The 20,938-nt window shown below is 57.9% G+C and overlaps 6 protein-coding genes across 6 annotated transcripts; 3 read left to right on the forward strand and 3 right to left on the reverse strand.

The window, feature by feature from the left end:
• Positions 1–2,132: 2,132 nt before the first annotated feature.
• On the forward strand, positions 2,133–5,213 carry EX895_000505 (uncharacterized protein; the record flags this gene model as incomplete). Its single annotated transcript, XM_029881106.1, has 1 exon — positions 2,133–5,213. One exon carries the CDS (start codon positions 2,133–2,135, stop codon positions 5,211–5,213), a length of 3,081 nt encoding a protein of 1,026 aa, XP_029742492.1.
• A 964-nt stretch (positions 5,214–6,177) lies between these two features.
• On the forward strand, positions 6,178–7,698 carry EX895_000506 (uncharacterized protein; the record flags this gene model as incomplete). Its single annotated transcript, XM_029881107.1, has 3 exons — positions 6,178–7,178; positions 7,310–7,495; positions 7,578–7,698. The coding sequence occupies 3 exons, from the start codon at positions 6,178–6,180 to the stop codon at positions 7,696–7,698; spliced, it is 1,308 nt and encodes a 435-aa protein (XP_029742493.1).
• Positions 7,699–7,804: 106 nt separating this feature from the next.
• Positions 7,805–9,757, reverse strand: EX895_000507 (uncharacterized protein; the record flags this gene model as incomplete). Its single annotated transcript, XM_029881108.1, has 1 exon — positions 7,805–9,757. The coding sequence occupies one exon, from the start codon at positions 9,755–9,757 to the stop codon at positions 7,805–7,807; it is 1,953 nt and encodes a 650-aa protein (XP_029742494.1).
• A 562-nt stretch (positions 9,758–10,319) lies between these two features.
• EX895_000508 (uncharacterized protein) lies at positions 10,320–13,673 on the reverse strand (the record flags this gene model as incomplete). The annotated part of the gene is made up of 1 exon (XM_029881109.1): positions 10,320–13,673. One exon carries the CDS (start codon positions 13,671–13,673, stop codon positions 10,320–10,322), a length of 3,354 nt encoding a protein of 1,117 aa, XP_029742495.1.
• An 828-nt stretch (positions 13,674–14,501) lies between these two features.
• Positions 14,502–15,744, forward strand: EX895_000509 (uncharacterized protein; the record flags this gene model as incomplete). The annotated part of the gene is made up of 2 exons (XM_029881110.1): positions 14,502–15,665; positions 15,742–15,744. 2 exons carry the CDS (start codon positions 14,502–14,504, stop codon positions 15,742–15,744), a joined length of 1,167 nt encoding a protein of 388 aa, XP_029742496.1.
• A 296-nt stretch (positions 15,745–16,040) lies between these two features.
• On the reverse strand, positions 16,041–19,716 carry EX895_000510 (uncharacterized protein; the record flags this gene model as incomplete). Its single annotated transcript, XM_029881111.1, has 2 exons — positions 16,041–18,687; positions 18,797–19,716. 2 exons carry the CDS (start codon positions 19,714–19,716, stop codon positions 16,041–16,043), a joined length of 3,567 nt encoding a protein of 1,188 aa, XP_029742497.1.
• Positions 19,717–20,938: the final 1,222 nt, after the last annotated feature.

The raw sequence follows: 20,938 nt of genomic DNA on the forward strand, positions 1-20,938 counted from the left end.
GCGGCAGCGTGTAACGTCGATCTGTCGATCTTTGCTGACTGGCTACCGTTGCAAGGCTTCGTGACGTCGATCTCGAATTTCGCGGGGAAGCGAGATGAGAGGATGGCAACCAGGCAGCCATGATAGGGGCCAACATGCCAAGGCGATCTTCCAGTTGGATCTCGGTCGGCCCTGCCTTCGGCCGCTTGTGTTCCATTGATTGCCATTGTCGATTCTAAATAGTCAAATGAGGAATCGAAAGCAAAAGAAAAATCGTTGTCTCAGTGTTTGTTGCCCCATCCGCCTCTCTAACGTCATAGCGTGCATGCAGATCCAGGGTTCGTGCGTCAAAGCTGTGTTGCTCTCCTCAATCTCGTCCTTCTCAATAGAGCGCGCATGCGAAACCCCCACAGTCGCTCACTGCCGGGAAAAGAATGGATTTCGAAAATGAAAAATGAAAAATCGTGTAGATCCAAGACTAAACATTTTGAACTTTAGCAGCATGCAGCGCTGATCCGCTCTCGACCCCTGTCTCGCTCAAGCTAGAGACGGAGAACAAGGTTCCGTCATCGCAGGTTGAGGCGCCTACCACCTGTCTCACAGCCAGGTTTCGGATGCAAGCCATCGAGCAAGGAAGGGAGGAGGACACGAAAAGCTCTACCTAGGACTTTTCTTTTCCCGTTAGCTTCCTTGCTTTGCTGCTCCGCCGCCGCCCCGCGTCGACGCGCCGGAGGACAGTACAAGTGTTGGTCTCACTTGCCGGGAAGGGACGTTTCTATCGCTGCCGCTCTTGCCCGTCCACTTGAAGGGGAAAAGGCTGTTTTCTGCATCGCAGTCAGCTTGCCTGTCTCTCTTGAAAGAACAATGACTGTCCCCTGCCTCTTAGATGACGACAGAGCAACCAACGCACACAGAGAAAGATGACATTGCACATCGCTTGTTTTTGCCCCGTTCCAAGCGTGCAACACCGTCACCACATCATTGCTCCTACCCTTGATGTTTGGCGCTGTTCAGTCAGGGTCCTTTCCATTGTTGAGTCTAGCCATGGATAATGTTATTGTCGCGTTGAAAATGACACTTGTCCTTGAGGACTTAGACAGAGACCAAACGATACGGAGGAGCAGAGGAGCAGAAGCAATCACGTCTGGATAGATTGCCATAAACCATGAGGCTGTTTTTCCGGATGAGCCGAATCAAGGCGGTAAAACGAGCGAAGGAGAGTCAAGTTGGAGGAAAGAGAGAGAGCGGGCGGGCGGGTAGGCAGGCAGATGGATCGACAGTCACTCACTCCGTCAAGGCACGCGATCATTTGCAGCAGCCAGCGCTCTTCGACAAAGTCACAAACGCTGGGCTGCTCTTCATGCACGCCTCTGCCTCTCCGTCCACCCTCTGCTCTCCTGCCGCTTCACACGAAATAAAGCAGAAACGGTTGCTCGATTTTCGGACGTCACACTCAAAGATTGCATGCAGCTCAACAGAGTGGGAGAAAGGAGCGACACCAACTCTACACTTGGCTGCTGCTAGTGCTCCACTTGTACCGCCCGCTGCTGCGTCTCTCCCTTAAATCACAGTTTTGACAGTCTCGCTTGGAGAGCAATCTCTGCTTCGCCTATAGCAGAGCAGTTGTCGGTCTGTCGGTCTGTCGATCTGTTCTCGCCTTTCGTCCCTCTGTCCGCACCTCCTTCTCTCTCATCTCTATCATCATCATCATCCTCCTCCTCCTCCTCCTCGTCGTCAACATCATCACCATCATCCACCTCGCGATTGACATTGCTCGACTCGAGTCGACTCGGCATTCTGAGTTCGTCTCGTCGCTCTTCACGTCCATCGTCACGTCAACGTCCAGCACCACCACCATCGTCCTCAAGGTCCAGCTTAGCTTCGTCCACTTTTGACCGTCTAGGAAATTCTTTGCTGCATCTACAGGCCCTGTCACACGAGCTTGAGCACCCCCTCTTCGGCAGCTCGCTTTGGTCCACATCTCAGCGCGTGTCATCCGGCATCGTTATCTCGTCAATACCCCAAAAAGCATCTGCACTTTGCACGACCCTGCATCTCATCGCTTATGTCACTCTAGTACTCGAACTTCCCGCCATAGATTGACCCCTCCTGCCCTCAGACACAATAAGCAGCGTGCTTCACCAACCGCTATCATGGCCACTCTCCTCTCATCTCCGCTCGCGCCGGCGCCCAAGTTCGACCTCTTTCAACAGCCGAGCTCGCCCAAATGCTACGCCAACGATGACCTCCCCGCCGACTTTGACAAGTCCTTCGGCTCCTCCATGTCCATCTCTGACTCCTTGGACGGACACACTCAGGCCTTCCCTGCCTTATCGCTACCTCCACAGCCCTTTCTCTTCGGAGCGAGCAGCCTCGGTCTTGCTCAGAGCCTAGCATCATCCAACAAGGACCAGCAACACCAGCAAGCTTTCTTTCAGAGCGTCTACACCGAGCCATCAAAGCAGCACCAGCACCAACACCAGCAGCAGCAATCTGATTTTCGACCCTCGCCACGCCCTTCCACCACACTCGGTGCTGCAATGGGCACAACTCTCAACGCTCGCTCCCCTGGTCTCGCCGCCAAGATGAGCTCTCCTCGGGACATGGACATCTCGCCGGCACCTGTTGGCCCCCTCCTCTCGCATATCCGCCCCTCGCCGTCAGATGCGCTTCCCAGGCTCATGGACAAAATCCATGTCGGCGCATCCGCCAACGCTCCATCCACCCAAGACCGCCTTCACCCTGTTCTCGGTGGATCGAGTCGTCCGAGGCCGGTCTCTACCGAACGCAAATCCTCGCTTCAACTCGCTCACACCATGTCTTCGCGCCTTTTTGGCGCCGAAATCGCCCTCAACTCGCAACGCATCTTTGCTCAGGACCAAGAACTGCTCAGCAGCCCAGATAAGGAGCCCCCACCTAAGCGCAGGCCCAACTCGCTCCCTACAAGGCAGAGCGAGGCCAACGAGCGCATCTTTCAGCTTTCCGCCGCACTCATGGGCGTCGCCTCAGCCAGGCCACGACCTGCCCTCTCGGCCACCTTTGCCGATCGCGACTCATCCTTCGCTGCTGCTGCTGCTGCTGCTGCCTCGTCCTCCTCCCGACCCAGCTCGAGCCTGGCTACGCGGAATCGCCTGTCCGACTCTGGTCTCGTTCCGGGAGTACGTTCTAGCAAGCGCTCTCCTCGTGCGGGCTCGGCCGCTTCGTTCTTCGACCATGTAGAGAACGAGCTCGGAGCGCGCCCGACGCTTTCGACGCTTTCCCAAGGCGATCAAAAGCCGGAGGATGATCTCTGGCAACGCCAATCCCTCATTGGTGAACCCGGCGATGCGGATGAAGAGAATCCCGAAGATGACATCAATCCCTCCCCCTCTCCTTCCATGAACTCAATCTCCGGCGCCATGGCTGACTACTTTTTCGACCCCATGTCCCCTGAAAAGCTCGGAAGCGTGCTTGGTATGCCGCCGGCCGAAGGGCACAACTTGCTTGCTGCCATGTCGAACACCGCTGCTTCCCCCGGTGTCTCTTCGCCTCCTGCTTCGTCCCCATGCACCAGGATGCCTCCGCCCAAGCGCACCACATCCTTGGGAACTCGAGCGTTTGAGCGCGCCAGCACTATAGCGGTTGTTCCAAGGGTCGCTTCGGGTTCCAGCTCGAGCTCAGGCGTCGGTGCTCTCCGCACCTCTTTGGGCAAGCGTGCCAACCCCTATGTCAAGCGTCCTTCGCTCACCAACGACCGCCCGGCCGTCAAGAGCGCCTATCCAGTGCTTGGCATCAGCGGCCAGACCAACAGGGTGGTTCGCCCTACTGCCCCAGCTCCTCGCCGATGCTTCTCTGCCTTTGACCAGAGCTCTGTCCTTGGAGGTACTGGAGCCTCGGCGGGACCTTCCAAACTCGGTGTCAACGCCTACAGCGGCAGCGTCGATTCGCCCGTCTCGCCTGACCGACGTCGTTCCCAGCTTTCTGGACACAGCGAGGTGACGGATGCCAATGGATCGCCCATCGCTCCTGCAATGCGCACCCGCGCGCGTCCCGGCTTTTTGCGTCGTGGTAGCAAGGACGACAGCTCTCCTCTGGCGTATGGTACAGGTCTGAAGCGCAGCGGCTCGCGGGGTAACGATACCATGATGGACGACTTGGCGCTCGGCGATCCTGCGTACGCCAATTCGCCTGCCAGTGCAGAAAGCCTGCCCGGCTTTGGTGCATCGGAAAAGGAGGGCAAAGTCCTTCCTTGCTTCAACGTAAAGGACGATGGTCTCATGCGTATCACGCCTCACACCATGACTGATCTGCTCGCTGGCAAGTACACCAACGCCATCTTGAGCTTCCAGGTAGTCGACTGCAGATTTGGCTACGAGTACGAAGGCGGCCACATCCCCGGAGCAATCAACCTCAGCACGGTCGATAGGGTGGTGGGACATTTTCTCAAGCCCGGTCAGGGTCGTCATGCCAACGGGGAGCAGCTTCCTGAACGATCTCAGAGTGGCAAAGCGGACAAACTTGGGAATCGACGCAAGCACGTTTTGGTCTTCCATTGCGAATTTAGCTGCAAGCGAGCGCCCACCATGGCTCTAGCGTTGCGACAGGCAGACCGAGCGCTGGCTCACGACTACCCCAACTGCCACTTCCCCGAGATCTACATTCTGCAGGGCGGATACTGCAACTTCTTCCAGACCTACTCGAACCTGTGCGAGCCTCAGCAGTATATCTGCATGGACGACCCGCGTTTCCTGGCGAAGAGGTCGACCGAGCTCAACGGCTTCCGCAAGCAATTCTCGCGTCATCGCAGCTTCACGTACGGCGAGGGTAAGAGGCAATCTCTGAGCCACAACCCGGCCTCGAGAGGCGCTGCGCGACAGTCGATCAAGGAAGAGGAGGATCCGTCTTCGTTCATGGAGGAATCGCCGTGTCCGGGCGGTGCCTCGAAGCTTGGAACCCGACTGTTAGCAGCTGAAGCTCGGCGCAATTGCAGTTCAGTGGTGGTTTCATCAGCAGATGGAATCGCGGCCGAAGATGGTGCGACGGCAGTAGCAGCGGCGGCGGCTGGGGATACCAGTTTCGGCAGTGTTGGCGACTCTTCCTTCGAGGACGGTATCGGTGACAGTCCGTGTGCTGCCGCCGGCAGTCGCAAACCGGCGATGATTCTGCAGCCTCGCATGGGCTCGCTCGGGATCGCCCGTCGACCGTTGCTGCGTGCTGGGACTACGGGAAACATTCTGCCTCAATACCTGTCCTAAAGCAGAAGCAATGCCCCTCCAGGAGCACCGCAACCGCATCCTCGCTGTCTAACTTTGTGACATCTGGAGTTTCTCCTCAGTCCAGACCCTCGCATTCAATCCACCCCCACGTGCCCCCGTCATCTTTGCATTTGCATTTTCTTTTCTACCTCTTCATCTGTCTCGGCTTTCTTTGTTCAATCTGTCCTGCGTCGTCTTCGCATCTACCCATTTTCATTCTTAATTGCATACCTCTTCCGCACTGTTGCTTGGCTGCGAATGGCTGGGAAGGCATGAGCTTGAGCTTGAGCAAAGCAGGAGGATCGGAACGAAGCAGGGTTGGGGATTCGCTGCAGAACGACGCGAACCGAGACGTTGCAGCACAGAGTTGATTAAGCTTTTGCAGTGTACCGTAGGGTTTGGAATTAGAGCTCCGACGAATGGGGCGAACGAAAAACGCCAGGATTTTGGTGCGATGCGGATGCGGTGCTTGATGCCTGTGCGGCAGCTGTCGGTCAAGGACCTGCAGAGTAGAGCATCTAATTGCTTCATGCAATGCGGCAGCTTCTTTGTGTAGATTCATGCTTACAACGCTGGCCTTTCGTGAAGGGAAGGCGAGGGTGAAGATTTTGGATGACGTTGTGCCTGCGAATATGTGCTGCCACGAGGGTGGCGTAGACTCGGTGTCGAACGTTGCCACGTTGACGTGCACCTGTACATGGGGCGATCCTGCTGGACGATGGCTTCGTGCGGATCGGAGTCTTGCGTGACGTTGGCCCGACGTTGGTCCGGATTGAGTGGTTGCGAGTCACCGATACTCTGAAAGGTGGAAGAAGTGAGAGCTGGCGAAAGTCTATAAGAACGAGAGCCAACTAACTGCCTTGGCATACTCTCCGCCTCCAGAACAACCATCGAACCACATTTGCCTTTCTGCCCCCTCCGTTGGCACCATCGGCCGGACAAGCTAGAACACAGACGACAAACGATGGAGAAACTCACCCGTACAGCGTCATTCGCACCCCATGACGAAACACAGTACTCGCCCATCTCACCGGAACCTCGGCAAACCCAACGCAGACGACTGCTAACAAGACGCAACCTCGCCCTGCTCCTCCTAGCACTATCCCTCGCACTGTTCTGCGCCATCTTCTTCCCCATCTACTTCACCCGTAAACACTCTCGCCATTCCAGCGAAAGTCTGACGTCTTCTTCAGGTTCCAACACAGTGACAACGGCTCAAAGCAGAACGACTCCTGGAGCAGTGTGGCAGCAGGCGGAGAAGTTCAGCGATCTGAACGATTTCCGGATCGAGTACTATTCTTCGGGTCAGAACAACTCCAAGGTGCTCCAGGGGTTGCCGAATAGTGTTTGGAGTGGTAAGGCACCGGGAAGCAGCAAGAGAAGGAGGAGGAATGGAGGTAAGGCATATGTGATGCCGGGTGGCAGGGGCATGAGGAGGCCGAGGAAGGCGGTGAAGCGGCAAGATCCCTCTTCGACGAGTACGCATCGCTCTACTCATACATCCTCGTCCACCTCAACTCGCAGTTCGACCTCGACCAGTCTCACAACCACCACGTCCTCAACCTCCGCCACTGTTCCCACTTCGACCCCCAAAGCTCCCGGAAGCGTCCTGTCGATCTTCTACCCAGCCCACTCCTACACGCCCTCTGCCGACCCCGTCGGAGGGACCCAGTTCTACGCCGTTACCCCCTTTGACCTCACGCTCGCGGCCAGCGTGACTTTCAACTACAGCGTCTTCCTGCCCGCCTACTACGAGTTTGTCCTCGGCGGCAAGATGCCCGGACTGTACGGCGGGACTGAGGGCTGTGGAGGCGGGAACGACGCGAGCGCCTGCTGGAGCACCAGGATGGCCTGGAGGACTGACGGATTGGGCGAGCTGTATGCCTACCTGCCGCAGGACAAGCAAAACACGACGGCCATGCTGCAGGTGCCGCCGTACAGCTATGTCAATGCCGACTACGGGATGTGAGTGTATCTCGAACCGGAAACATCGGACGCCGACGGCGGCGCAGGACGAGCACGAGGCTGACTTCTTTCTCATACTCTCTCTCTCTCTCTCTCTTTCTCTTTTTCTCTTTGGGGCGGCGATCATGTAGCTCGCTAGGCAGAGGCGCATTCAACTACTCCAGAGCTGGCTGGACCGACATCTCGCAAACCATCACGCTGCAGACCAACAACACCCACCCGAACGGCATCGTCGAGATTACCGTAAACGGCTCCACGGTCATCTACTACGACCAGGTCTACTACCCGACTACCATCAAGGGGATTTTGTTCTCGACGTAAGTGCACGAGCCACAGACCAACTTACAGAAATAGGGGGGTTGCAAGTGCTGACAAGACGTTGTGTGTTTCGATTGATAGATTCTTTGGTGGATCGACGTCGGATTGGGCAACGCCCGTGGATCAGTATTCGTACTTCAGAGACTTTGGTGTTCGGATCAACGCGCTTCGATCGACCAAGAAGAGGTCGACCAAGGCGTAGAGCTTCTCACGTACACACATTCCGAGCTGAAATGTACCCGCATCGCAATCACAGTCACATCGCACATCATCACCAGTTAGCATCTATCCGTGTTCCATCCCATCTGCTACAAGCGCTTGAACATGGTCTCGAAATCAACGCTGTCCTTCCTGGCCTCGTCCAGACTCGGACTGGCCGGGTCCACAGCGTACCCCATCTTCTCATAGAAACGCCGCGCCGCCGTGTTCTCATCAAACACAGTCAGCATCATCTTCCTCATTCCCACCTGCTGGCCCAACTGGAACACAACATCCATCAGCTCCTTGCCCAACCCGTCGCGCTGGTTCTCCTTGCGCACCTGGATCTCGTACAGATACACCACCTCGACCTCCTTCTCGCCCTCACGCGCCGTCGCGTCCGAGGGGGAACACGGCTCCGTGTCGAACCGGAACATGGCGAACGCTGCGATTTCCGCACCTTCCTCCGCAGGCCGGCGCAGGATGGCAAAGCGCGACGACTCGTCAAACAACTCCCGTTTCTTGGATGTCGGTTTCCAGCCCAGCGTCGAGTTGCGATACATGCTCTTCATGTTGGTTTCGAACAGCGAGAAGATGCGTTTGCGCTGTTCGGACGAGAGCTGTGCACCGTCGACGAGTTCGAGTGAGAAGTTGGCCGAATCGAGGTGTACCGAGATGGGGTTGCGCGAGCGCGTAGAACGTGCTTTTTGCAGCATCTTGAGCAGGTCGTTGGAGGACGAGGCGAGGGCGGTACGGAGCGCGGCTGCGTAGTCGATATCGGAACTGCTAGATTTGGGTTTCTTCGAGGGAGAAGCTGCAGGGGCGGCGTCTGAGTCCGGGTCTCGCTTGTCCACCTTCACTCCGCCAGCACGAGCATTGGTGGTAGCCCCAGCAGCAGCATCCTTCAACGCTTTACCTTTCCGACCCAGCAGCCCGTTCGCTTTCAACGGACACGGCCTATCCCTAACCTCCCCTGCCTCATCGTCATCGCTGCCCTTCTCCTCCTTCACGGTAGCAAACCCCTTGGCCGAGCAGTTCGCGCACCGCTTGCCATGCTGGATCAACAGCACGTGCAGCGGGTACTTCAGATGCCCCGGCACGCGCTCATGCAGATGGTAATACGTCTGGTCGCGGTTCGCCTTCTCCGGCACCCAGCCTAGCGCCTTGCAGAGCCTGAAAACGTGTGTGTCGACCGCCATGCTCTCCCTACCAATACAGAACGCCATCACGCAGCTGGCGACTTTGGGGCCGACGCCGTTGAAGCCGACGAGCTCCTGCATGATCTCGTCGTCCGTAGCGGTGTGCAGGTGGTCGAGCGAGAGCTTGCCGTGTCTCTCCTGCGTCTGGGCGAGGATGCCCTTGATGGTGCGCGCTTTGTTGTTTGCTAGACCGCCGCAGCGGATCGCTTCGACGAGTTCGGACTCGGGCGCTGCGTGGATCGCTTCCCAGTTCGCACGCCCAAAGTGCTCCGTGAGCGAGCGGTGGGCGGCGGCAGAATTGCGATTGGACGTGTTGCAGCTCAACACGGTGCGCACGACCGCATCGAGCACAGAGGGGACATCTCCGCACCCGCCGTAGCGTTCTTCTCCCTTGGGCGTCGTGTACTTGGGCAACCCACGCCCTCCGTCCGACTCGCGCTTGTAGCCGTGGAACTCGCCCAGGATCCACGCTACCCGCTCGGCTTCGGCTGCGGTGGGCAGTGGGTGGTCCGGAAACGGTGAGCCCATGATCGATGTCTTGTACGACGCCAGCTTGCGTTCCGAGGTGGTCTGTTTCTTGCTCGGCGAAGCGGGGGCTTCTTGGGCTAGGATGCTCTTGTCGTCCACTTCTTCTTTCTTGACGGAGGATGTGGAGAGAAGATCGCCAATCTCAGCAGTTTCGTCTTTGACTGCGCGCTTGCGCTTGCCCCTGGCTGGCGAATCCCCCGTAGAACTCGGAGTGGGCGGGAACTCGATATCTTCCATTTCGGCCTTGATTGCAGGCGAAGCGGTCGACACTGCCCGCGGAGCAGCAGAGGCAGAACTCTTGCGAGACGATCTCCTCGTCGGCGTTGCAGGCGTCATGTTGGAGAGGATTGCTGCTCTGTGAAAGCTGTTCGAAGCTTGTTGACCAGACCGCAAGTCAGTTCTTGGGTTAATAGGGTAACGCAAAGCTGGGGAGACGCACAGCCGCTGAGCAGCGGCAACAACACCAAAGATGGACCGAATTCTGGTGGTTAACCGCTTTCGTTGCTCTTGCTTGACCAATATCCTGCGACTGGCCCAGTTGTACGAGACTGACTGTCAACGTGCTAGCTTCGAACGAAGGCCTGTGGATAGTTGTGCTATGGGGAGGACGCTAGGTGTGTGCAGACGACACTGGAGTGGTGGCACCAAGCCAAAGTTGAGAAGAACTTTGCTGAGCTCATACGACCATGACGTCTACCTTGCGAGGTTTTAGGCACTGCAGCAGTGTCGTTTGACTCAGGTGGAGGTCTCGAGGATTCTTCTTCTTGGACCTAACAAGCCGCCCTTTTTTCGACCCCGCCAGCTCATCTGACACCATCTCAACATACGCAACGACCCCCCGTCACAGCGGCACAAACTCACGTCCAAGAGGGTATCACTTGCCATCTGCATTTCATACTCACTGAAACAGGATCCTCACCTTGCCCAAGTCACCCGCCTCGATCGCCTCACGGTCCACCACGGCACCCGCCCCCCAACCACTCTCATCCGGATCGTTCCCCCACACGACCCCAAACCCGCTCGACTCGCCGCCCTGCGTCCTGCTCGATGGATGGCCCGAACTCGCCACGCCGCTGAACTGGCTCCTCCCCGCTGCACCTGCTCCGGCATTGACCCCACTGAACCCAGACATCCTGGGCTTGCTCCACCCGGAACTCGCTCCAGCCCCTGCCGCCGCGGTAGAGCCAAACATGCTCCCGCCCGGCCAGCGCCGCCAGTCGCTGCGCTGGGTCGAGGCGATATCCTCTTCGTCTGTGTCCACCTGTTCGCTGCGAGCGTGCGGGGACCGGCCGATATGGATGAGCATTTTCTCGAGTTCGGGCCACGAGATGGAAAACGCGACGCAGATCTCGTCGTCGCTGTGTAGGCCGTCTAGCATATCCACAAGCTCAGCTGGGATCACTGCGGTGCTAGGTCGAGCGTGCGATCCGCCGCCCGCACCGCCGATCCCAGGGCCTCCACCGCCAGTTGTACCGCTCCCTCCAGGCACAGCAGTGCTCGGGATCGCCGTGCTCAGACCAATGGCACTCGCCCGCTTGCGCGGAGACCTCGCCATCGCACCAGAGCCTTGCGCCGATGCAGGCCTTTCCGCTTGAAAAGCCACGGAAGCCACATCGACGGCCGTGGTTGTCGGAAACCGTTGGTTGTTCCTCTGCCGCATCCGAGCATGACGCTTCGTCGGCGACGTGCCAAATTGACTGCTGCCCCCGGCACTCGCCGTGTGGATCGAGTCTCCCAAATTGAACGCGCTCGCACTGCCACCGGCCCCCGCCAGCACGATATTGCTCAACCTTGCCTCGGATGCCCTTTCCCGCAACGGAACCCGATGACCTACGCCCGGGCTCTCGACACTGCCATCGCGCCCAATCCGCTGGAAGGCACTGTAGGCACCCATGCCGGATAGCTCGCGCGGACGCCGATCCCTTGGTTCGCGGCTTCCGCTCTGATCCCGTCGATGCGCATCCGCTGCTTCTGACCGCCGGAAGTTGGAGTCATTGGACTTGACCATGGGTGAACTGACCACCGGCGAGTTGCGCACCGTGCTGACCACCGACGTGTCGAATGCAACAAAGCCGTCTTCAGCCGTGCGTGGACCCAGGTAGATCGGATACCGATGCACGCGCCGCAAGAACCCTTGGATAACCCCAAACGAAACAAAGCGACGCACATCGATGCCCTTGCCATCGATATCGTTGTCCTCGATCCAGTCATGCAGAGTCGTCCCTGCTCGCAGCAGCGAGTACAGCCGCAAGATCTCCGGGTAGCTCGGAGGCGTATACCCCGGCCGCGTGACGTACGTCGCACATTCCCTACCCAACGCTTCGTCGTCCGCAATCTTGGCGATCGCCGGGCGCAACGTGTACATGTTGAAATACTGGAAGATGTCAACGACGATGATGCAGCCGTAGTACATGAGATGCTCCAGACACGCGCGTGTGAGTCCCAGATCAGCATCGGCCAGCTGAGCGATGCGCTTGACGTGGTTGACGCCATCGATGAACGGAAGGATGCGTCGCAGCGTCAGGTCCCAGTTGCCATCGACGCGCGACAAGAGATCGAGGAGTGCTACAGGAACGTCCCAGTCATTGATGGGCGTCGGGTTTGGATAGACAGGGAAGAGCTTGAGGTTGATCGCATCGCGTACCGTGCGGCCGAGACCATGTGGAGGCTCGCGCTTCTCGACGAGTGCAGTGCGCTTGGTCGTGTCCGCAGTCTCTGCACGTAGCGCATTGTAGGAATCAGAGAGGGCCGCATCGATAGTGTGCAGCGAAACAAAGCTCTGGGCGAGATGCTCGAGCGAGTTCCCTTCGTGCTCACCACCATGTGCGCCCACTGTACTGCCACGGCTCGACCGCCTGGTACCTGCTTCAGTGTTGATGCTGTCGTACGCGTTGCCGTCGATGTTGGTCAGCACGTTCCCAAGACTTTCAGCCGCACTCAGCTCGCGGCTGAGCTCGCTCTGCCTTCGCGAGGTGACGATGCCCATGGCGTTATCGCGACTCTCCTCCGATGGGAAAGCGCCGTGACCCGCATCGTCAGTGAGACCAACGATGGTAGACGACCTGGCCAAGCTTGGCCTGCGTCCATTGGACCCGCTTGGAGACAAGGCAGACAAAGGCGAGTTGGGCCCTTCCGAGCTGGGACCACTGGTACCTGAAGCGCTGTTGCTCCTCACCATCGGCAGCGCATCGTTTCTAATCGTGGTGAGAGGTGTCAAGATCTTACCAGTCTCGAGATGCGGGGACCCGGAGCCAGAAGCAGAGCGCGATCGAAAACCAGCAGTTCCGTTGTACGCCTGCTGCATCTGTTTCTGCTTGAGCCTTTCGTTGATGATATTGCGGTGATACTCCTCGCGCAGCGTTGCAAAGCTTGTCCCCAACGAGATGAACTCGTCGGGACCAATAGGCGGAGAAACGAGATTTTGTCCTTCGGGACTGTTGGGCTTGGACGAGGCTTTGAGGTAGGAGGTATGCGGCGCCTCGGGCAGCGCGACAAAGCTTTCGCTATACGAGCTGAGATCTTCGAACAGCTGTTCGATGACCTCGTTCATGCGCGGCAAGCTCTTGGGGCTGGACAAGAACGATTGTGTCTCCTCCAGCCCTCGCAGCACTCGACCGCACTTTCGAACGACTGGTTCGTATGCTCGGACGTCGGATTGACCTTCAAAGACAAAACAGAGGTTGAAGATGAAGTTGTTCCTCTGGTATTTTTTCGCGTCTTCGATCAAGGTGGGAAAGCCCATAATCTTGTAAGTTCGCTGTTCCAGCTGTTGCTTGCCAGATGCATCGGCATCCTCAGGAGCCCTTGGCTTGACGGAAGAAGCTCTAGATGATTCTCCGGATCTTGCGGACCCAGAGCGACCAGGCACGACCGAGGGAGCTCTAGAGGGACGTTCATGCTGCCGTTGACGCACACCAACCGTGCCTCGAGCGATTGAGGTGACGAGTCGGCCGCACAAAGGCGCTTTGGGGATGAGGTATTCGAATAGCGCGGAAAAGTCAAAGAGGGGCTCGCCGCCATGCACTCCAACGCCCTTTGCCAGCTGCGTCTTGGTTGTGCCTGACGTTGTGCTCGCTGCGCCCACAGCGGCAGAGGATAATGCGACATCCGTTTTCGCAGTTGTCTTTTCTTCGGTGATGGAGCCCTCTGGTACCTGATAGATGACTTTGGGGCCTTCTGTTGGATGAAAAACAGCGTAGAAGACGGCGAGGAGGCGAGGCAGGAATTGCTCCTCAGAAGTTGGCAACGCCATTATGGGCGAGCTTCGGAGGGCCGAATGCGCCTTCGGAAGCTGCTACTGCTGCGGCGTTCAAGATCGATGAACTGGATCTTTGTTCGGATTCGCTAACGATTAACGTCGAGGAGATTCTCAAAGCCAATCAGTAAGGAGAGATTAAGATTTTGAGACGTTCATACTGCAGTCTTTGTCCTGAGTTCGCACCGCATTTATGCTGAGCGATAGTGTGTGGTCGAACGAGAGAAAGGTCTTAGATGAGGTGATGAGGATGGAAGAAGAAGCAGAAGCTGTGAAAGCGGCGGAGGAGGAGACAAAAGCCACCCGATCTAGATGAATTCCAATGCCGATTGCCGAGCGAACGCCAAGCTTAAATTGGCCCTGCAGGGAGCTCGGGCCAGCGAAGAAGAGACAGAGAGACCCTTCTTGCGCCTATGAAACCACCTTGACACTTCTCCACCATCAACGGCGAAGACGATCCGTCCGAAATCCATGCCAGGAAGGCCACAGACTACTCGCACGTCAAACAATCGACAGTCTCAAGAAAGGACGATGCCAGCTAGCAAGTAAGAGCACCAAATTCGAACCTTTGGACGCGCGCGCTCGCTACTCGACGGCAACAAGGCGGGTAAGATGTTGCGCCGCCGCTCGAAGTCAGCCGTGCCCGGTCCTCTCTCACATTCACGGCGCCACAGCGTCCGTCGGACATATTTTCCGAAGCTGCTTTTGACCCTGTGTCTGCTCGTTGGATGGTGTGCAGCTCATGCAGTGCGTAGCCAGACTCGAGGCTATGAGCGCCTACCATCTGGATCCGTAGCTGCCGTCGCAGCCCTCTCCGACCCAGCCATGTTCCTCGATACACACAACCCTAAATCTCTCCTCTCACAGATTCTCATCCCTCGACCACCAGATACAGACAACAGCCGCAAGGTGCGCGAAGCGATCCTCGATGTCTTTCGCACACAGCTCGGTGCCATCGACTCGACCTCGTTTTCATCCATGGACTGGAAGACCGAGGGCAAGCTCGGGTGGCATCTGGAGCAGCACGAATTCGTCGCGGATACACCAGAGGGAAAAAAGAAGATGACCAATTTGATTCTGACCAAGAACCCAGCCGCGCCTCGCAAGCTGGTGGTCTCGGCGCATTATGACTCGAAGTACTTTGCTGCATCTTCTGGGATGGCTGATTTTGTAGGTGCTACGGACAGCGCTGCACCGTGTGCGATGATGGTAGATCTGGCGGTGGCGCTCGACGATGCACTGGATGCACGCGAACGCAAGGTCCACGAACAGGAGCAGTCTGATCCGTCCATCGCCCAGGAGACGACGCTGCAGCTCGTGTTTTTCGATGGCGAGGAAGCCTACCGTGTCTGGACGCACGAAGACTCGATCTACGGCTCCAAGGAGCTCGCCAAGCAGTGGACGAGCACGTTCTGGGACGCGTCGCAGTACGACAAAAGTCGCACTTCGCATGCCCCCAAGCTCACAGCCCGCAGGTACCGTAGCACGTATGGTCCCATCGAGCACATGAACACCATCGAACACATGATCTTGTTGGATCTGCTAGGGGCAGCGAACCCAAGCGTGCCCTCGTACTACGATAGCACCAAGTGGCTGCACACGGCCATGACGGACGCAGAGACGCGGTTGAAGGAGGCCAAGGTGCTGTGGCCTGCCAGTGACACGGCACACCAGAACGCGCAGTCGTTCTTCTCGCAAAGGAAGCCCTGGGGAGGGATTGAGGACGACCACCTGCCATTCTTGCATGCAGGTGTGCCGATTCTGCACGTCATCCCATCACCATTCCCATCGGTGTGGCATAAACTCTCGGACGACGCCACGGCTCTCGACTATCCTACCATGCATGCGTGGTCGATGATCCTCCGTCTGACCGTGGCAGAGTATTTGGATCTCGACGTTGCGGCAGTTGCGCAGCGCCGAGGAAGTGGGCCATTCGGTGAGTCTTCCAACGCTTCGAGGGGAGATTCGAGATCGTCCAAGGTCGAGCTGGTAAGTCTGGCTCGACCATGACTGCGATGCTGGAGCTGTGTGCTGACTGCTTGTCCATCTTTCCGCTTTGTTACAGTGAATGACACCAGTGCAGCGTAGCATCCAGGCAGACAGAAATGCTAGACAATTTCAAAAGCTTTACTTCGATCGCGACATTCTCGATATGTGCTTGATGAGGATCCTCGTCGACGACGACCGACGCAGACCACAGCTGACGATGAGAAGATAAAACTTGTCTGATAGCATTAGGCTTTGTATATTTGGGACATGCTCTGTAAAGCTCTGACCGACGCAACTGCAACTTAAGACTAGAGACGAAGGGCAAGCTGCTTGACGTACATCCTCCTGATCCATTTCAATCTTGCTCATCCTCGCTCATTGGCTAGAAGAGCTATCCCTTGAATCAACCGTCTTTCCCAAGCCAAGTAACAACTCTGCCGCTTGGCGGTCGTCTCCACTCTCGACACCTGCTGGAGCCTTCATGCTTCGCAGCGACGCTTTTCGGGGCGAGATCGCACCGCCACCGCTCGACTTCTTGGCCAGAATCTGCTGCTGAGGCGGACTATCCTCGTCTTCGCTCATGCCATCGAAGAATCCGCTGTCGTCGTGAGTGAATGGTGAGTCTCCCGAACTGTGTCCGTGCAGATGGTGGTGCGACGAGCGGTTGTGGTGGTGGTCGTGCGACGACAGACTGGACGAGGGCGTGGCGCCAAAGTTGGTCCGGTCGCCAAGCACGCGCGAGGGGGTAGAAGCATTGATGGGCAGAGGCTGGGACATCGGTCCGCCGCCCACGGTGCTGCGTGGCGTCCAACCCGCGTCGTCGGTGTTGCTGTAAGTGCGAGCGTGGCCATTGCCGCTGCCAGCACCGGCGCTAACGCTGCTGCTGCCGAGCTCCCAACTCCTGTTCGGGCCCGTCTGATCGCGCGCAGCAGAGGATCTAGGCAGCTGGTGAGCACCAGGCTGACGATGGATCGTGTAGTTGGCAGAGATCGACCGACCGAGCGAGCCAGCAGGACTGGCACCAATGGCGCGGAATCGATCCGAGCGCGTACTCAGCGGCATACCCGTGCTAGTGTACAGCGAGGTGCTTTGCGGAGTCTGCGGCATCACCATCGTCGGCATGCTTCGCGATGCGGAAGGGAACGAGGCGTGAGACACGAACGGTCGCGACGAGAGGAGAGGCGACGCAGGCGCTGCCATTCCAGGACCGAAGGAAGCAGGCGCCTTGGACGACAGAGCTGGTGCCGGCTCGGCGAGGCTGGAGGCTAGCACAATGTCTTCGAGTTGAGCTCGTCGACGTTTGGCTGGTTGAGCTGGCTGATTGTGAGCAGCGGGAATGATGGTAGCAGCGGCAGCAGCGGGATCGACGGTTTCGTCTCCCATCTCCAATGCAGCGGCGACGGCAGCGGTGCGCTTGCGAGCCGTACTTGTGCTGCGTTGAATCGCAGCATCGCCTTTTCGCTTGGCCTGTTGCAGTCGTCGCGTCAGATCAGTGGTTGACAACGATCGTCGACTGGGCTTGGCAGCATTCGCCTTGCGCTTCTCCCCATGAGTAGGGGCACTGTCGGGTCGTTGGCTGCCAGTGCGCTGCTGAGCGATGGGAGTAGACTCGTTCGGACGAGGTATGCTCAGCTGGCGTGCGCTGACACTTCGTGAAAGCGGCGTGCCACCGATACTGTTCGGAAGAGCCGATGTGGCGGCACGATCACGTCCAGCTGCCCAGTCCAAGCTGAGCTGTCTCGCCGGAGCAAGACCGACAACCGCCGACGAGCTCTTCCTCGGAATGCTTCCGATGTCTTGCTGGACAATGGCGTGTCTGGCATCCGCACAGCCCGGATCAATCGGAACAAGCCCGACGGCACCCGTCCGCTCGGCTGGATTGGCGGATGCGGCTCGTTCTCTCGCTTCCTGCGCTTTGGCTAGAGCAGCTGCTTGAGCCTTGGCTGCGCGTCGCTGAGCAATCATCTTGAGTGTCCGCTCTTCATCCTCTTCGCTGTCCCTACGTTGGTCAGTACCGTAGATAGCGTCCGCCTCGCTACTCGACGCGCTGCTGCTCGGCATCATCTGCAGCAGGCCTTGACCCTGAGCGTGGTACTGTTCCGTCTCTGGCTGCTGCATCGCAATAATGCCCTGTCGCTGCAGTGCGGATGTGAGCTTGGGCGGCAGGCTGGACGTCAGCGAGAGGTTGGCATCATGAGCTTGAGGAACAGGCGAAGCTTCCTTGCGCATGTCCAGGTTGCCGATGCTAGCTCGACCGCCCGAGGTCGTCAAGAGGCTGAGGCTAGACGAACTGGAAGCACGTGAGAGCAGCTTAGGCGGGGGCAAGATCGTGTCCAGCTGTTCCTCCTCCATCTCGCTCGATGCAGTGGTCAACGGCGCTGCATGTTCGGTGGCAGAGCGTCGCAACGTCTTGCTGCGTCCACTCAGCACGTCGTCCAGCGACAATCGCGGCACGGATCGATGACGCGACAAGACTTTCTTGGAGCTGCTAGTAGCCCCTTCACTCGCTTTGGTGGATGGCACGGGCGCGGGCACGACACTGTCCACTTCGACGCGGTTGACAGCAATCCCAACGCCTTCGGGGCCGACCGCGTGGCGCAGATCGCGAGCAACAGGGCGGGGAGCCACAACTTCTTCCTTTGACAGGCTGACGAGCGGCGCTTCGCGCTTGATCTTATCCAGGCAACGCTGGAACTGGCTCTCGCCGTCGCGGCTGGTGCCAAGCCAAGGCGGAATGTTTTCCTTGTTGTTGCTGCTCAGATCCTTGATCTCTTGAGGATCAACCCGCTTGAAAGGCGCGGCGGCGCTGTTGGCGCTGGCGTTACCCAACGGTTTGCGCTGCGAGGGCACGATGACAGTTGGTGGAATCGAAGCATCTTGCACACCTGGCACGACCGACACAGCTTGACTGCTATCGAGAGCATCTGCTTCGGACGCGGTGGTCGGAACACCTGAGCCGCCGTACCTTCCTGATCTCTTCTTTTCAGCCTGTCTTCGATTCTGGAACCACACCGACACGGCTCTGTCGACGTCAAACACGATGAAGGTTGAGGAGGATGGTGGAGCAAAAAGGTCAGTGACAGATTCATTCGAGCATCGTTGAATCGCTTGCAGCCGACTGTGGAACTTACCGGACAGACATGCCAACGCGATTGGCGAGGAACAGGCGAGTCTCGTGGTCCGGGAACGGGTTCTTGGCGTAGACCTGCGCGAGCAAGTTGGCTTCGTCCGGACGCGTTCGCCTTCTCCTGCGAATCTCGTTCTTGGAATCATCTCCCATAACGCTCCCGGTGCTTTCGAACGAGTCGTCAGCTAGAATAGAAGCGGGAGCACGATGGAGCCGATCACGGTAGGTCGAGTCGTCTGCATCGTCATCATCCTCCTGATTCTTTTGCGCAAGGTTGGACACTGAAAGGCGGTTGACGTCGATGGCTGGGCTAGGCGATGCAGGTACGCGCTGTGCATGTGAGAGTCGCGCTGCCATGTCAGTGCTGTCGTCGGCTGATGCATAGCTTTGGTCGCGTCCATCGTCATTGTGATCGTCGACATGCTCAGAGTCGTGACGCGGTAGACGCGCGTTGGTGCTGGTGTGCAGGTGCTCTATCGACATGACGCCGTTGCTGGTACGCGAGGACAGTTGTTCGGGCCACGGCTGATGACGGAAAGCATCGCGAGAGACAATGGGAGTCGTAACGAGATGACGCGGCTGAGGACGTGGACTGCTTGCGTGCGAGGCTGGATCGCTGTTGTCGCGAAGCTGATCTTCGACGCGTGGGGAGCTGGATCGATTCTGGAAGAGAGCCGCGTCTTTGTTGATGTATGATGAGAAGCTGTCGACCGACGCGGCTGCTGGGCTGCTTCTGGGATGGAGGTGATGCTGGGGAGGCGTTGCAACGTGTGCGTCGCGACCGTCAGAGTGTGACGAGCCGCGATGGCGCCCCGACGGGTCGTGATGAGTGCTGGTGCTCGTGTGAGCAGCAGGAACTGCAGCACTGTGGAAGGAGGGAGGCAAGCGCCTCTCCTCACTGTCCAGAGCGAGGCGAGCATCCATGATGGTGGTGAAGCGAGATACACGAACGCGCTTTGTTGAAACACGATCGTGTTCAGCGACGCTATAGCACGATTGGTGATGCGCAAGACCTTGCCGCTGAAGGAGGATCTAGACCAGGCAACTACGCGAGCTACAAGACCAAGAAATAAGAGACTCGACTGCGCCCTTACCAGTTGATGCTGTTTGGCAAGCAGTTCTGGCACTCGGCTCCGCAATGACCACGAATGCGCGGTCAGTGAAGAAAGGGGCGTGTGTTCGGCGAGTAGGAGAGGACCAAGAGGGACAGATGGAGTAGGAGGGTGGAATGGATGAAAGCAAGAAGGCGACAAGTGAAAGAGGATGCTCCGCTGTAGTGTCCACCTCGTACCGTTGAGGGTGAGTGGCTGCGAAGGACCGAAGGAGCAAACCGACGTGCCTGAGAGAGAGACACAGAGGCGTCTCGATTGCTTTACTGCGTGTCCTGAATTACGGTGCAAAGGCGGGGCGGCAATACGCGATTTGGCGCGAAGCGAAGCAATTCCAACTGGCAGGCCAGTCAGCTCTCGCTCTCGCAATAGCAAAGTGTTGGACTCTCTGCCTCGCCTTTCTCGCAACTTGGAAAAGTGCAGCGGCGTCGAATTTGGGTTCTGATTACAAGTTGGAATCACTTTGCCTTGCAAGCAAAGCAGCGGCGGCAGCAGCAGCAACCAGAAGTCGCGGCTGAAGAACACGGTCACGCTCTCACTAGCAATCCTTGAAAGCAAGGAGGCGTCGCCCTAGGTGTACTGGCTCTTTGTGGCTCTCCTGGGCTTCGTTGCATCTTCTGACAGAACGCGAATGGCGGCTCACAGAGATGACCGCCTGCTTCGTCGAAGGTGTTAGCAGGTAACCCGTGAGAACGACGACCACGATCGCACCCCCTCCAGTGCAAGTCCATCGCTCTTTAACGCTCGCAACGGTGCGGTGGTGCAGGATGCCATTCTCAGATATGATGGCCCATCCTTGGCGTGTTGCAGGAACATTCTTCAGCAGTGCGACTAAGTTCAAGCCAATGATGCGTGCCAGAGTTGCACAAAAACGCCTTCGAGGTGGTTGCCAGTCGCGGTGATTTTTTTTTCCCTTTCCTCTTTTCAATTTCAAGTCGAGCGTGCCGTGCAGCGCGATTCTTTCGCGGTCGACTGCACAGGCGCACACGCACACGCATACGCGAACTGCACTCCGGGCGGAGGCTTGTTCGATTGGA

This window comes from Sporisorium graminicola, chromosome SGRAM_1 (assembly GCF_005498985.1).
Source record: "Sporisorium graminicola strain CBS 10092 chromosome SGRAM_1, whole genome shotgun sequence".
Taxonomy (NCBI): Eukaryota; Fungi; Basidiomycota; class Ustilaginomycetes; order Ustilaginales; family Ustilaginaceae; genus Sporisorium; species Sporisorium graminicola.